Source organism: Saccostrea echinata, unplaced genomic scaffold (genome assembly GCF_033153115.1).
Source record: "Saccostrea echinata isolate AGI-Se365-2 ecotype Australia unplaced genomic scaffold, CSIRO_AGI_Sech_v1 ptg000003l, whole genome shotgun sequence".
Taxonomy (NCBI): domain Eukaryota; kingdom Metazoa; phylum Mollusca; class Bivalvia; order Ostreida; family Ostreidae; genus Saccostrea; species Saccostrea echinata.
Window position 1 is genome coordinate 6,249,016 of NW_026889752.1, and position 18,113 is coordinate 6,267,128.

General features: G+C 30.6%; 1 protein-coding gene and 1 long non-coding RNA gene across 2 annotated transcripts; both read right to left on the minus strand.

Moving 5' to 3' along the window:
• Nucleotides 1-10,261: 10,261 nt before the first annotated feature.
• Nucleotides 10,262-15,840, minus strand: LOC133178797 (uncharacterized). Its single transcript, XR_009720034.1, has 4 exons — nucleotides 15,756-15,840; nucleotides 14,153-14,249; nucleotides 13,113-13,277; nucleotides 10,262-11,184 (listed from the first exon to the last, which is right to left on the minus strand). It is a non-coding gene; the product is annotated as an uncharacterized LOC133178797 (long non-coding RNA).
• Nucleotides 15,841-16,426: 586 nt separating this feature from the next.
• Nucleotides 16,427-17,071, minus strand: LOC133178760 (uncharacterized). Its single transcript, XM_061313469.1, has 2 exons — nucleotides 16,760-17,071; nucleotides 16,427-16,639 (listed from the first exon to the last, which is right to left on the minus strand). The coding sequence occupies exons 1-2, from the start codon at nucleotides 17,069-17,071 to the stop codon at nucleotides 16,427-16,429; spliced, it is 525 nt and encodes a 174-aa protein (XP_061169453.1).
• Nucleotides 17,072-18,113: the final 1,042 nt, after the last annotated feature.

Sequence of the window (18,113 nt, forward strand, 5' to 3'; positions counted from 1 at the left end):
AGCAAGTAATTATCAGTCAAATTTAACTTGAACAATTGATAAATGGTTGAAAATTTAATTTGCTCTGGGGTTTACTTATGATTAAATCTTGAACTATCTCGCTGTCAATAATCATAGCAACTCTAAGGCGAACACATTTACACATTTTCGTGAACTCCTCCTCAAATTGTTGCATTAGGACGCAATATTTTTCTTAAAAAATATTGCCAAACATACTTGCTTCAAACTTTGGCAATTTATTTATGACAACTATTTCTGATGAATGACACTATTTCGATATGATTTGGACGACTTACCGGTATACACTTTCATATATCAATTTCTATACCGCTAAAATTAAATATCAGAGACAATATAAGTGCAACATATCGTTTATGCAACATATAATATATAAATTACAGTGTTATACATATGTTACTTCTGAGATTCATAATTGTTTTGAAGACGAGGGATGGTGAGACATCAGCAGTTAGATCATAGGCGTAGTAATAGAGGGGCTAATGTCCACACCACCACTTTTGAAAAGGGGGCGGTCAAGAGTATCTTTGTGCCCCTTCCTCCATATTTTTTTTACCTGAATAAATATCTCCCGAAAATAATGGCGAATACTCGTAGTTGGAATATCAAATCTATTTTTTTTTCTTTTTACTTGTCAAATATTTTACTTGGTTTACCCCCTCCCCCCCTTTGAACTTCGTGACTTATGCATATTGTCCACGATAATGAGGAATGGTGAAGCAAAAATGATATCACATCCTTTTAAGTAATAAGACGTTAAATCTGATCTGCTGATATTGACATTTTATCTAATATTCTGTCATGATTCACTGTTTATATTTTTTTTTTTTTTGGGGGGGGGGTCCAAGTTGTGGAGATTCACGGAGACCTATTTGAGATTCACGTCTATTTGGCGGATCCTATATATGTTTACCACATAGTGTCAGAACGTCAAACCAGAGTTTACAAAACAAAAAAAAAAGTTTACAGAGTTTACAAAGCCAGTTCACCTTTATAATCTTTTTACTTAGGATTGATCAACGAATAGGCCTAATACTACATATGTACATTTATATTATTAATACAACATTGAAGCAATGTCGTTAATTATTTTCCTCATCACAATATTTAGTATGTATACTTTACAAGCATATAATTTTTATTTCCAAAAGAGATTGATGATTTTTTTTTTTTGGGGGGGGGGGGATAAATAGAGGATATTCAATGTTTTTGTAGTTGATATGGAATTTATTTCACGAGTGGGACAGGAATTTTTTTTATATTTTCATGAGTGCGAAGCACGAGTGAAAATATCAAAAATCCTGTCTCAACATACAATACACATTTCTTGGCAAAATTTATGCTTGAAATACACCTTAAGTAATGCTTATCATATTGTAAACTTTAGATATTAAACTTTCATTCTATACCCAAAAAGGATCACAAACATGTCAACTGTTTTTACTAATGCTGACCTTCACCTTTTATTGTGGCTTCCGTAGAATAAAGAGCTCCAAAAGTTTTTTTTAGTTCTACCACATTGATAATAACGCAAAAATTACATATTGTAATCTAAGATTCCATGCCAAATTGGTAAATTAAAATGTTTCTTTCTTTTAATAAACAGAAGAAATATATAAATTATTAAGTGATAAGTACAGTATTAGTTCTTGATATTCATCATATTTATTATTGAGGGGAAGGAGGGATTGATGATAAAAACAACGTGAATTTAGTTTTTTGTCATGCAGACATTGAATTTTGATCTTGCCCCTTTAAGACGATAAAATTGAACTGGTATTCCTTGTTAACAGGCAAGGAATTATCAAAATATGATCGTTAAAGCCTAACAAATGGTTTCATATCCACATGATTTATTCGGAATATTCAAAATAATGGGATTATTTCTATGCATTTTTTATTGCGACAAATATTACGCAAACATTATTATAATTTTAACAAATTCAAGAAAGCTTGAACAGGGCAGTAAAATCAGCCAGAGTATATCATTTTTTTCTGATCTCCTTGTACAAGTTGACAAAATTTTGATGTTATATACATTCCGTTTGAAGATGACACTAATTCTATTTTGCAATTTTAAGGTATAACACAACAACATGAGGCGGTCAAAATTTCCGTATATTTGTCTTCGGTCTTTCCAATAAACAATACTAATCAAAGGCATAACAAAAAAAAACTAGTATGCTGTTCCATAGAATCTTTATCACGCACACTTCAAACAAATTTGATCGACTTGCTTCTGTTTATTTCCTATAAATAATGGTCTATTCTTTACTTAGATATATCAATTCTAGATCAATTTTTATCTTGTTATAACGAGATAATTATCTCGTTATAACGAGATAACTAACTCGTTATAACGAGATAATTATCTCGTTATAACGAGATAAATAACTCGTTATAACGAGATACTAACTCGTTATAACGAGATAACTAACTCGTTATAACGAGATAACTAACTCGTTATAACAAGATAACTAACTCGTTATAACGAAATAATTTTCTCGTTATAACGAGATAACTAACTCGTTATAACGAGATACTAACTCGTTATAACGAAATACTAACTTGTTATAACGACATAACTAACTCGTTATAACGAGATAACTAACTCGTTATAACGAGATAACTAACTCGTTATAACGAGATAATTTTCTTGTTATAACGAGATAACTAACTCGTTATAACGAGATAACTAACTTGTTATAACGAGATAACTAACTCGTTATAACGAGATACTAACTCGTTATAACGAGATAACTAACTCGTTATAACGAGATAACTAACTCGTTATAACGAGATATTAACTTGTTATAACGAGATACTAACTCGTTATAACGAGATACTAACTCGTTATTACGAGATAATTATCTCGTTATAACGAGTTAAATATTTTTTTGTCTTGTCAAAAATGAGCCTATCCGGCTTTCGTACAATGATGATAGGTTTATATTAAAAAAAAAATTATTTCTCCCTGAATTTTAATTGGGGAAAAAAACCCTCAAGGTGATTACTTTGCTTGCAGTAATCAACATAGTCTTTTGACAAGTAAGCTTGTGTTGTCTATTTTCTACGTCTGTTCCTTTGTTTAACGTCCTTTCGAGAATTTTTCACTCATATTGAGACGCCATTACTTTCCGGAGGGTTGCAAATTTAGACCTATTTCTCAGCACTTACAGCAAGTACCTACTTCAACAAGGGACTATAGTTTATAGGTCTCATCCAAGGGATATTCAAGTCACAAAGTGATTTAGAACCGATGATGTAAGAATCAACTCCTTACTCAGCGACGCCAAGGCATTTGCTCTAAAAATTGCCTCACGTGGGCAACACTATTTTCTTTGTAGAATAGCAACGGAATTGCTAAGGTAGCAAAGTTAATATTACTAACATAGCAGGTAAAAAGATAAATTCAAGGACATTGTATGGTGATAAAAGTTTTGCTGATAGGATAGGTATAATCTTTAACATTCCACTTTTTGTGGATTAAGAAAATAAGCGTGTTTTATATGAAGAATTTCATTAGAATCATGCATCAGATCTTCTGTAATTTATGCCGACAAGCTCTATTTGTACAATTAACAACACCATACAGACGATTTCTTAATTTTTATTCACTGCATATTATAATTTTTCATCATTCTATTATTTGCTCTGCACAGCGCTGAAAAAGTCCAATAAGGTCACGACGGTATTAAACATTGGAGCTTTAATAATTAGTTAAATTTTAATTTCTTTGTATCGTAACTTTTTTTTAGAATAGACATACGTCCAAGCAAACTTGTTTTAAATGTGTTTTTTAGAAGAATTAAATATTTGAAGATCTCCTGATGACTTAAAATTAACAGCTGTAGGCTCGTGTAAATGTTATATAGTGGATAAACCTCTTGTTACGAAAGAAATGGCTTACATATATTCATTTCAATATCCTTTGAGGTTGTACTTCCATTGGTGTGGGATACCCATGAAATCAACAAAAATTGAACTCATGAGAAAAAAAAAATGCCACAGTATTTTTGTAAGTAACCATGTATGAGATTTTAATATCGCTTTTGATTGCTCGGATATTTTTCAGCTACGGAGACTTTGTGAAGTTTTGTCTGTAAATAAGCGTTGTTATTGTCTCTGAAGAATAAAGTTCTTCGAAATTTTATTGATGGACTATCCTATAAAAATCATTTTTTTTATATATATAATTTGGTGTCACTATTGTATTTGGCGATTTCTCTTATGATATTGAAAAATGTGTTTTTGACTGTGCACGTGTATCAAATTGTGGAAAAATCCAGTAATTCTACAATTACATAGAAAGAAGGCTTAAACAAGTATCCTATGTAAACAAAGAAGTATTCAATCTTTACCAGAAGGCTCCCTTCAGGCTTCACTGACACCTTTGTAATTATCTTCAGGGTAGCCCCTGTATCGCATGTAAAAGGCGTAAAAATTTAAGCAAATAGTTTCAGATTCAATATATTTATATCTTCATTATATAGTGTCTGTGGTCAAATCAAGGAAAGTAAAAAGTTAAGGTAGGAAAAGTGTCAATATGTTTATCGCAGTTATGAAATTTCAAGTAAATCTTTATCATTCATCCATTTTACAAGATTTTGTTATTAAGACTACAACAGGTGAAAGGAAAGCTTGTAGAGCGCCCTTTGGTAGAAATTTAGATATACCTTGTTCTGTCTTTAATCTTTCTAAGGTATTGGAAAATATTCTTAATCTATTGGGCATTGTTCTATATACGTGATTCCGAATGGTTGACGCCAATTTATCAAAATCCACGGGGGAAATTTTTCTTTTTATTCCTTTATCTAATGTCACAGACTCTACAAGTAAAATAAAATAATTAAAATCAATTGTATAAAATGAAAACACAATAAAGGATATTTGATAGAGTAAAATAGATAGTTGATACGGTGAGATAACTAATTTTCATTGGGGTGTGGGGTATTTTTTGTTGATTTAGTGACATGGAGATTCCAAAGAATTTATGTCCTCCTCGAAATGTAACGTTACAAATAATTATGTAACTTAAAAATAACAACACACACTTCGTCAACCGTAAAATAAAATCTCGATAAACCGATATATTTTATTAAAATCAGGAAAATTAGACCCCACGAAAATAAGTGATTTTGCAGTATAGCAATCTGGAAAAAAAACCTGTGTCTTGAAGGACATCAGAATTGATCAACCAATTGAATAAAGAATTTAAACCATACCAATAGATGTAAGATTTGGTGAGCACCCTTCATATTGGTTGCATCTAAATTCGGAGCAGTTACAAGTGAATTGGCAGCTTCTTCCATATTGTGGGTATTTGCAAGCTATGTAAACATGTAGAAAATCAGACTCTATTAGAATATAAAAAAAATTATACATAAGCTTAAAGATAGTAGCTTTATACATTTGTATCGCCTTACACCATTCATATTCTCAAAATAGCAAACCGCTTTACTTAATGTTTGATATTTTAAAATTAAATACTAATTTTTTTTTTCTAATTGTATCAAAATTTTATCTAATTAACAGACCAGTTTCGTCGCGCTTATCATAACGTACATGTACATTATAATAATAAGTGGTTCACACGACGCTCGAATGATGAGGCAGTTATCATGTATGGATGAACAGTCATCAACTATTTTTTTTTTGCTACCTTAAGGACTCTCTATACAGTAAAGGGAAATATTTTTTGGATATTGAGAAAATTATAGTGTGTAAAGGTGTAAATGTTGAGCTTATCTATTACATGTTAAACATAGGGTACCTTGCATTTACCCCCAGGAAAAATATTTAAAGACAATGAAGTACTGATGAACAGAAATCTCTCTTGTTAACTTAAATGGGCAAAATACAAGCAAATTGAGTGTTCAAGCTATTTATCTTGGGCTACTAATTTGCTATAAATGCTTATATGATCACAAATTAAGAAATAAACTGTACAAATCAATTTATTTTATTCTAGATCAAAGGGCAGATTGCTCTAGCTGCATAAACTTACATCAAAATCAGAACCCTTTGGTGTACAGTCTTTAGAGGGCTCTTAAGTGGAGTTTATATCATTAGTGGCACTACAGGGCATACATTCGTCTGAGTCTATATTTTTTCTAATATTTGTCAAGTCTGTAGAGTATATTTTTCGAAGCTTAATAGGGAATCTGTCAGAACGAGCACTATCGTTTGAACTATTTTCTTGTCGCCTTTTCCCGACATTGAAGATATAATCCTTTAAATTCTTACATACTGATTTCACATTTCATTCTCTAGCTACATGTATACATCTTGTATGAAAAGGCTGTTTCTTGAAAAAAAGTGACATACATGAATCCTGTGAGACCTCTATTTTTTTTTTTTCTTTTTCCAGGTTAACTATGTTCGAAAATTATCTCAAATGAAAGATTCCATTTCCTTTTAATCGAAAGTTCATCTCCTTGGAATTTGTTTTTGAAAGAATTTGCAAGAAAACGTTTAAACCATCATAACTACCTATCGGATATGTTGTTCGCGTGAATCAAATCCTAAAATGTTACCATACCTTTTTTGCATTCAAAACTGGAATAACACAAATTAACAAAATAAATGACTTGCAGTAGTACCTCTTTTATTCAGACAACTTACGAAAGCAGTCTTGTATCTGTGAGTCCCATTTATAACCTCTACAGCACTTTAAAGGCCTTGAAGAAAGAAAAAAAAAGAAGCAAAGGAACAGAAAAGTTTTATGACTTGAATTACATATATACATGTAATAGAAATACTTAATTATATTGCCGATAATACATCTGAACACTAACAAGTACAAAATTATGTCAAGTGATTTGTACTAGCTCCATTTTATATAAGGAAAGAACTTTTGCTTTGTAATATATACAATTATTGAAGTTTGTTGAGGTCTTATCTTGATTATATGAGCAATATACTTAGAAAGCTATTATTAGTGAAACTAATAAGATTATAATATAGAACGTGCCGAAATGTTTAATTACAATGATTATGAATCTTAAGCTCATAATTGTATAAGAATTTCCTTAATAAGGGAAAAAGTATAAAGTAAGCATAACACAATTTATTTTATTATTTAGTAATATTTACAGTACTATTTTATATAATTTTGGCAATTAATATTGAAATCGATAATGTTTATACATCATTTAATGCTACTTATTTTCTTTTCAAACCTCATGCAAAATATATAAACTTCCTTGTCTGATGCAAAAAAGGATGGAAAAGATAAAAATGTTCACTTATCATGTTCATGTTTAAAACTATATTTTTAAAGTTATAATCATAAGGGAAACGTATGGAATCAATGTGGAACTTTACTTCTTAATCAAGGATTTTTAGTATTTTTTTTTTTACTTTTGCATTTAAAAGTATAATTAAAAGGAAATTCTTACCCAGAACATCGTTGTCCAGAGATATAAATGGGATCCAGCAAAATAAATAAAAATAGAGCACAGATCATTCTATAGAAGTAATGCAGAAATACCGACGCATGAATAGCCTCTGAAATAAACTGATATATCTTTTTAATTTCTAGCACTTTAAATGACACAGTTACTATAAACACACTTGCGTGCATGCATCATCAAACTACGAAGTATTTCCTTAAACGTTTTATGTCTGTTAACACGAACATAAATTGGAGTTTGGAGAATTGAGTGTGCATCGCAGGTGCTTGCTATTTCCGGTAAAAAAATGTAAATGATGAATATAAACGAACAGAGACCAGTCTCATAAAACCCTATAAACACTATCAATTGTGAACAGGGTAAATATACGGACCTCTGGGAACACAAGAGGTGGGATCAGATGCCTGGGAGGAGTAAGCATCCCCTGCAATTCATAAAAAAAAAAATCATGAACCCTTCAATTCAATTCGCCTGTATACATTTTTAAATCTATTTAATTACAACAAAAAAGTTGTCTAAATAATATTTCATTAGAAAATCTCGGATTTGTTTCCATATTAGAATATTCGGGTCCAGATCATTGTACACAGAAAAGTTTATGCAAAGAAATAATATTAAGCATAAGGAAAAAGTCCGTCTCACATTTCAAAGATTCTGTGATGGTTTAGGTAATACTGACCCGTGTCTGTAAAAGCATTAAATAGTGTGTTTAGCTGACATAAGGGGACATCACAGACTTAATGATGACCATAAGTGAAAGGAGACCATAACTCGTTTCTTTCAAAGATCTAAAATCCATTTTTAGGGTGACGTTTTCATTGCTTTCATTGCCCCAAAAATATCATAATAGATTACTAAATAAGATTAATGAGCAACTCACTATTAACTGTAACATTCCTTAATAAAGTGTCATTTTTTGTTCATGTTTAGTTGTATGTGTGGTTTAATTTCTAAATTCTTAGTAAAGTGAATCACTGACCTTTATCGCAGATTATTTGTACATGTATATATCGATGGTAGTGCTCGACCTGTTTTTAATCTGTTCAATCAAACATCCTGGATTGAAGGCCATGAGCAACGAAATTAGTGACAGTTGTTTCCTGTGTAATGAAGATCTGAAATAAATTCTATTATTTTGGAAGAGGTAAGTTTTCATATTTTATCGAAACATTTTGAAATAGGATATTATCGATTAAAATATATTTTTGTTTGCTTACCATTAAGTTATCATGCCTTTATAGTAAATCATAGTTTCTATAATTATATGAAAATGAATAATCTTCATTTTGGGTTATTTTTCATTTTGTATTATTTAGAATCTTATTTCAGTCGCAGTGTTATTTTCTTTATGTTTAATTTTAGTGAAGAGACCTGACATTTTTTCAAATCTTGACGAGAACACCGTGGGCTGTTTTTATCCTTTGTAATACTATAAATTGAGCTATCCCCCGTTCGAATTAATTAAAATAAATAGTAACAAGAATTAATTAAAATAAATAGTAACAATTAACATAGTTATTTAATGAACGTAAACATTGACAGTCTTTTTTTCTTTTCGGCAACGTCTAGTACACATACTGGTGTCTAAAGAAACATATTTTCAAACTCAGTAGTAATGCCCTATACTTTCAATATTTCAAAAACTCGTAATTAAGATACAATCAGAAATTACATAAAGGACAATTATCTGAAATAAATGTATGCATGGTCGTTTGTGATTATCACAATCACCAATAACATCTCGCTTTATGTAATATATGAATTCTTATGAATTCTTATTCCTGGTGAGAATCTGTTTTGATGTTATAGTGTTAATAATATAGTTAATTATTGAATGCAAAAAAAATTGTGTAATCAGAAATATGCAATGAACTTAATATGGGAAGAAATAGTACTGTTTATGCCACAGGTTGTGAAAAATCAAGTCTCAACAGGGCCTCGGACCACGGGCCTCTGACCTGCGCGAGCGTTCTTACCACGTGGCAATTGAGACACCTGTCAACTCGGTGACATTTATTTTGCATTGCTAATAAGGTAATTTCTTATTGAGATTGTAGCCTTAATTCAAAAGCCCATTTCATTAGCTAACATAAATGTACAGTTGTACAGAAATATTTAATATGTCGAAGAAGTAAACAGATTATTAAAGTTCATGTTTCACTAGGATCGAGAACAAGGGGGCTCTTAATGAATTTTTATAGTAAACATTGATGAAATATACTAAACTAGAGTGTAACTACGTGTAATTCAAGTAATTTCTGTGAACTGAATTCTCTGAATTCTGACATCAATCTTAAGTAATACATGAAATAGAAAATAAATCAAATAATAGTTTCCTACATTTTTGTTGTGAAGAACAAATTATTTTTACTTGACTATTTTCTGCTGAGAAAGGCATATAAGACAAATAAAATAGTTTTGATCATTTAAGCAATAAGTGACTTGGTTTTTAGATAGAATTGGTAACCCTGGGCAAACATGGTTTAAAGGCATAATTGCATCGCCATATGCTACATTTACATGTATACTGATCGCTACTTTACATCATTAGACTTGTTGTTCAATCCAGAAAGGAAGGAAGAACGAAAGAAAGATAGATAGATAGATAGATAGATAGATGGATAGATAGATAGATAGATAGATAGATAGGTCTTCATTTCATTTATCGATTTTTTAAATTTGTTTTTGTTAGATTACTCAACATATTTACAAATGAAATTTTGAGTAAACATGAAAAAAAAGTCCTTGGCTTTCCCTGATAAGTTTCCTTTTCAACAAGTAGAAGCTGATAGAGAATGTTTTTATTAATAATTTGAAGTCATCCATAGTATATGTATTCATGCAAACAGAACATGTATTAGAAAAGGTATTAAATTTTCATTTTTGTCTTAAAAGTGATCATTATTTGATCACTTACATGTATCAAGGCGGAAATCATCTTATACGAATTTTCTTTTGCCATCCTTATATCCGTATAAATTTTTAATTGGATATTATCTTGGAAACCTTTAAATGTTCAAACGATACAATTATCAAAGGACATGTATCGATCTGCTTAAACATGCTATACTATACTCATCAGTTCATTTAAAAAATAATAATAATAATAATAATAAAAAAAAAAAAAAAAAAAAAAACAAACAAAGAAACAAACTCAGCGATTTCTCCTCTAAAAATATGTTGGTGCTCTTCGTTGCTTAAAAACATGAAACAGGATTATTTCAAATCTATAAAATGTTGCACACTTTTACACTGTTCGTAGAATGGGAGCAAATCAGAATTTCATATTCCAGTAAGTTAATTTAATATACACAATAAACATATAATAGGAAAAAATTGACATTATAGCCAATTTTGAATATCATTCATAGTAAATGGTTTTTATAAGGATCTATAAATTGCCATTCTTCATTCAAATCTATCACGCAAAAATCAAAATGTTCACCACAAGTGAACTTATGACCATCATGTTGTCAATTGATAGTCATCTCTAGAAACAATGCACTATATCCTTTTTAAAGTGTTTTCGCGAGAGCCATTTTGACACTTCTGAAATACAGAATTCCATGGTCTGCTGTCCACCAACCAATCTTTTCATCATTTAGGGCACAACGATAACAATCGTTAAACCACCATCCATTGTGGTTTACTGCGCATGACTTGGATGCACTTCCGTCGTTGTCTTGATCATAGGTAGAAAACATCATGTCGTTATGACAATATCTTTCACAGACAGATCCAAAAGCATCAACTTTCGTGGAAAAGAAAAGAAAACAGGGTTAACAATGTTTTAATCTTATTAAGGCTGTTCAATGAGTGCAATCAATATTAGATTATGATTTATGGATTTATTGCTAATTCATATTAATGTTACAAACATTCAAGATATCTTTAAAAACTAAACTTTATTGTGTTTGATAGTTAATTTCATTTGCATTCAGTTTCATGTGTTCTTTACGCTTTTAATATGTTGTTTTATCTAAACAACAGCATGTTTTGTTTTCAGGGCTTTTTCATTACATTATATCATATTTGGTGGTACCTGTATTTGGAACTGTATATTAATCAGAAAAAATACGCACCAAAACAAACAATAAACTATCTTTCATACTTTATTTTAAATTAATTGTGATTTTGAGATTTGGATTAAGTGTAAGTGATGTACGAGCTCAAATCAAGATTGAAATTCATGGATTTCCCATAAAAATGATTAAATGATATATTCCTTTATTGCTTAAAGGTTAATGGGAGTAGTTTATGTATATATATATATATATATATATATATATATATATATATATATATATATATATATATATATATATATATATATATATATATATATATATATATATCACTTTTAATTTGACGGAAAAGTGTGCATAAGGGAGTTTGCTATTCAACTTTTATTTGTTATTGCTTGTTGAATAAAAAGCCAAGGTATAACTTATTCTGGAAAGTTAAATAATGATCATTTTGAGTTTGGATTAGGTTTTGGTGCAATACATGTACATGTGCCTGACAAAGTCGCGAATCAATTTTGAATATGTATAATGTAAACGCGACCTATTATTGGATAAAACTGGAAAATTCTATACTTTTAAAGCTAAAAATTTATGATTCTATACATTTAAAGATAAAAATTTGGAGTACTGATTGTTGTGTTTTGTGGAATTCTAACAATTTCTGACTGGCTTGTGTTCTGCTATTTTTAATGCCTGATGTTTATTTAAGAAGTTACCGTTTCGTGTTAATGGTCAAAATACATTTCAATACTTTTTTTATTTACAAGAACAGACATGAACTGAGAAATTGTATTAGTATGGATTAATTTCTTTCCTCTACTTAATGCACATTTGAAGGAAATATTTATTATATCATCGGCTTCATAGTATAGCTACTATTAATAATGATAGTACAATTTGAATTCTCATGATGTCTAGTCCCATAAAACAGGCATCTACATCAATAAATATGTGCATTAATGTGACATTTATAATTTGCGAGATGAAATTACCATAAGAACAATATTTTTACTTATAAAAGTAGATTTTCACAATAAAGGTCATTCTGCACGCGCATGCATGTACGTGCGTTCGATTCGTGTGCACTGAGTGAAATGAGCAATATACTTGATATAGGCGTAACCTTTTGCTTGGTTTGTGTAAAGATGAATAGTGAACACCGTATAGTAACACTTAAAAATGACTTATAGTTGCTATTTTACGTAGAAAATAGGCCCAAGAAGCGTGTGTGTTCAAAGAATATGTAAATTTCAGCAATCAACGTTACCATCTTGTGTTTTTTAAATTAAAATCCACAGAAAATTAAACATTATTATCTTAACAGAAACCCATCAGCACTAAGACCTAAACTACAGTTTCTATACCTGAAATTAATAAATAGGACCGAAAAGATTAGTTTTTGTTGTGCAGCTGCATTCTTGTAGATAAAGTATGAAAAATACATCAGTCATGAAAATTCTAGGTATTCTTTGTGTGTTCACGTGCAGTGTTTCTTGATTTACCAGAGTTGAGAATGTCGCAAATGTTGAAAGGCACATGATATTTATGAATTGGAGGAGAATATACTAAGACATTTGAAAAATTCAGAAAGTTTTAGATAAAATATATATGCGTCGATTAGAAATATATAAAAAGTGTTTTGGATGATACTTACATATATTACCAGAAAATCCTTTCACGGACAACTTGTATTTTTCCGCCACAGCTTTAACTGAAAAGTCAGAATAGTGTGCATAATGATGGACACCGTTGTGGTCTTCCAAATCTCTAAGGAGGCGTTTATGGTCATTTTGAGTCAGAACATGAATGACCTTGTTTCCTGAATTAAAGAATTGAATAAAATAAGATATTTAAAAAAAAAAAAAAAAATCATGAGGTTGATACATATTAACTTGATCGTGTCATACATCATCCGAATTTTGCCAATTTACTCAGAAAATGTGCATAAGCGCCGTCTCGTGGTTTCTTGAACTTTTTAATGCAAGGAACTATCAATTACATGTAATGTTTCTTTTTGCGTTTGTCTACGTATATCGAATAATATTTCAAAGCTGTCTTAAGTCTTTTTTACCTTCTAGCCAAAAAGTCACCGATGAAATATAGTTTTTTGAAAGGAGTGCAATGTAACACTATTCAATCACAAATATGGAATATATACAGAAATGGAAGACGAAGAAAATTTACAAAACTACGTTATTCAGTGTTAATGTAAAGTCTACAGGACTTTTGATTTATGCTAAAGAAGCTTCCACCATGAAGACCACTTAGGAATATATTTATTGGAGAATTTGTTTTGTCTGAAGTTGTACAGAATCAATCCTAGTAAGCGCTCTGATATATCTAAGTGTAAATATGCAATGACTTGAAATTTGTTTTTTTAAAAAATCCGAAAATGTTCGATAGGATTGTTTTATCGATAACAACATACATGTATTTGTGTCGTGGGACAACTTAAATTTATGCAAACTTTGAACTGTGCAAAGGAAATATCCAGTAACTTTATAATTTTAGTCTTCGTTGTTGATATGATATTTCCCCTTTCATACAAATGTTTAAGTGTTGCAAATTTTACAAAATTTAACTTGTATATTAAATAAACATTACATCATTTTCATTAGTGGCTTGCATCTTAATTGATATTGAATGCGTTTAGATCATATCAAAGTAACCTATCCCAAATAAAAAATAAATTACCAATCCAAAAGTCAGTGTCTAAGCAACCAAATCCTTCAGCATATTCTTTCCAGTTTCTTTTAAAACTTATCTACCCATTTACACGCCTTTGAATAACCTATTTAAAGAAAATTTAAAACATTTTCTTCAGATGAGAAATAATTTGTAAAACAACTGAAAGATATTGTATTTTGCCGAAATTATTTGATTCATTAAAAGTTATAAATATGAAAAAAGGGTCAAATAGATTTCATTTTCAAACCTATATAAAGTCAGCACTGCAAACGTAATATTAATCTTGAGTCATAAAATATGAAAATAAGCAACAGTTATCATGCTCAAAAGTCCAATGAATCAATGCAAATTGTGAGCACAGCAAACATGAACCTCTGAAAATATCAGAGGTGGGATCAGGAACCATGGAGGTGTACGCATCCCCGTTTAACTGTCACATCCGCCGTGTGCCCTTTGTCTTGATCGGGTTTAGGGAGAAACCTTGGCTAATGCAGTATGAAAATGATGGTCTAACAAATTATATGAAAGACGCCAGTGAACATAGATTGTATTGTAAGGTCAGTTTATCGAACATAGCATTTGCGAAATTCCAACTGAAAACGAGATTGTTGATACCCCTGTATCAACAACAGTAGATTTTTAGAAATTTTGCTCACGAAAAACATGTTCTTGCTCGTTGAATCTACCGGTACTTGGAGACATAAATTCCATATGCAGGTGAAATCGGTATATTGCTACATAAACATGGGAAGTTGACGAAAGAAAAATTGAAGTCATCACGTTCATCATAAAGTTTAGTTATAAGTTTGCCATCAATATCTTTCTCTGTGTGATGTGTAAGACTCTGTGGTGGCTTTCATTTCATTTAACCGGTGGACTGCAAATTTAGTCCTGTACTCGGCACTTAGGATCATTGAGCAGTGAGGGATCTTTTTTGTGCCAGCACAGGCTGGATCTCGGTTCCTACGGTCTCATCCAAAGTACCGGTCTCCACGTCGCAAAGTGGAATTTAACCCGCGACGTAAGGATCAACCCTTAAGCTGTGACTCTTAAGCAAACGCTCTAACGACTGCGCCACGCTTGCAACCAGATTGTTGATGAAACTGGTGTACAAAGACTACATAGTTTTTGTCAATGAAGAACCCAGGCAATTTTTAATGTCAGATTCAATTTTTTTGTGTAAAGAATCATAATGTTTCTTAACGAAGTAAGTTTGTAGATGTCAAATGACAAGATTTGAAAATCTGCAAGTTCCATTCTTATTTTTTTTAAGTTATCGATGATATCAGAGAAACGATTTTAATTTATCGTAGGGAATTGTTGAGCATTGAAAAGTGTTGATAAGTCATACGTTTTGGATGCTTTTGATTCTCTTTTTTAAAGTTTTATGATTTTATCAACACATCATCCATAGATATTTGATATTCTTTAAGCAGTACTCATAATTTACATTTTTCCTCCATTTTTTCATCAATAGATTTTGTTTGTTCAGAACACTATTTATCTAGTCATATGCATGCATAAATGATATTTTGAAAGATTTCTGACTTATATATCTTTTGAATTTCTTTCTGTTGTTCTAACAGAGCAACTATTAGTCAATACATACTGTCCAGGAACGTCCGTTTCGGAAATCACAAAATACTCTCACAAGTGATTCTGCCAACTGAATGATGTATTCTCCAGACTCCGAGGTCTGAGAAAAAATACATTCGCAGTCACTGCATCCTAAACATGTTAAAAAAATAAACATCTATTAAAAGTAGTAACAGTAGCAATAGATGTAGTAGATGTAGTAGTACCCCTGGTAGTTGTTGTTGTTGTGTTATAATATTAGTACAAGTAAAAGTAGAACATTTTCTTACCATTTGTTTTTTCATAGTTAATTCAATACTAATAGAACAGTAAAATAATATTATTCAAATGACACCAACAATTTTAACTTTACTTAATATTCCAACATTCTTACCATTTTACCCAAATATTTGTTTTTAAAAAAGAGAAAAAAGTTGCCCAGAAAAAGACCACCGAAAGGGAACTGTATTCTAAGTATTTCTTTTTAAATCATATTTTCTAATTTTAATGATATATATTGATTAAGGACTTGCCACAGTGTTGTATTCTTTAAATATTCTGTTTTAAATTCTACAAAATCAGGACTAAGAAAGAAAACTTGTCAATAAAGCATGCCAAATATTTGTTGTTGTCCTTAATCAACACCAAAATGCCAGAATATTGACGGAAACGGTAAAAAATGTTTCTACCACTCTAATGACAAAATTATTTTTGTTTTGGTAAAACTGTGTCAAAAACATAACAAAGATATTCCAAGATTGATAACATATCCGTACCAAAACTTGCGTTTCCCTTGTTCATCATAAATGGACTGACTTGATTTTCACATGAAGTATTTGTTGTTGTTAAGTCAGTTGCAAATGTAACAGATGTATTGTCTATGTTGCTGCTTGTTTCTTCAATGTCCATGTCTCGATGCTGTCAAAGTGAAATGCAGGTTTAAAGACTAATATTATTGTGTTATTATTCATACCTATTATTGCGACCCGCAATAAAGACAGGTACATTTAAATGAAAATGATTAAAATAAAATCATACCTTTGTGTAATGTTTACATGTTGACGAATTGGTTTCCGTGCCATATACGTATGATTGGTTGAAAAGTGTGCATGTAGTTTCTCCTTCAAATTTACAACCAAATACTGAAAGGCAGTCCTCTGTCTCTTCACAAAGTATGACACATTCTATGACGGAGCGTCTTTCTTTCTGTATGATTTTATTCATATATAAACGTTCGCCCGTTACCTCTTTGGTGGTTTTGAAGTAAAATTCCTCTCGATAGAGCCCTAAGCATGCTGCACACATGAGACATGCACACAAAAGGAAAATTCTAACTTGTTCGTGTGTCATGTCTTGCCCCTTATTTTATCATTTAAAAGTGAACAGTTGGAGGACTGCGTCAGTAGTTATGTTAAAAAGTCACGTGGTCGGAGGAACCTGAATTTATAATAAGTTATGATTTTTTCCAGTGATAGAACATTTAACGTAAAATTTACCTGAAAAGAAATACTGATAGTGAAGGTAAAGATTCACAATCAAAATTTAATCAACTGAACACTGGTAAGTCTGGTACTTTGAATCTACAGTGAGGCTCTTTGCGAAAAAAAAAAAATCTCTATGTACTAATCTGTTGATCTTTTTTAGATTAGATAACTTTGAAGAAAAAATGTTTTTTAATACTGAAGAAAAATGTTTGCTGAAGGATATGACAGGGCCTTTAATCCATTTCATGGAAATCTAATCCAATATCATTATAATTCTTCTGAAAATATAATTGAATATTGACTTGAAAATAAAATTCACCATAACATTCATATTTTTTCTGGAGAGAACATATTTTTTTAATTTCAATTTTTTGTGGTTTTCGTAAAGAATGAAGTTGATTTTTTTTTAAATATGCTTTATCTAGATAATTCTAATGGCAATATTGCTTATCTAATAATTAATTAATTACTATAGCATCGTCTGCTCGATAGATGATCGTAGATAATAAATATAGGCGTAAAACACCAGGACACTTGTAGAATTTCATAATGCGCTAACTCTAAACTTAGTGCTACTGGATTTCCATACTACATTTCTTATGTAAAATGCTTTAAGAATAGAGATTGTCAATCCGTTTGAGAGAATGAGAAAACAAATGCCAACAATGCATTCTATACGTAGGATGATTTATCAACTTGACAAGACATTCTCAATTTTAATGGAAATCACGAAAATTAAACATTTTTAGTAGCAACTTTTAACAGCATGGTTGACCCTGAAAAAAAAAAATATAACAAATAAGAAATATTTTTTTTTGTGAATTTAGAGTTAACGGATGATGTCAAGCTTCAGCCTTCTTTTGTACATATCTGAATTATCGGTGAAAAGATCATCGAAATTCTAATAA

What these genes read in the sequence shown, in the direction of transcription:
- LOC133178760 (XM_061313469.1), bottom strand. Translation starts at nt 17,071, where the DNA reads ATGACACACGAACAAGTTAGAATTTTCCTTTTGTGTGCATGTCTCATG. An exon ending in CATGTAAACATTACACAAAG is followed by an intron (nt 16,640 to 16,759) that starts GTATGATTTTAT and finishes TCACTTTGACAG; the next exon opens with CATCGAGACATGGACATTGA.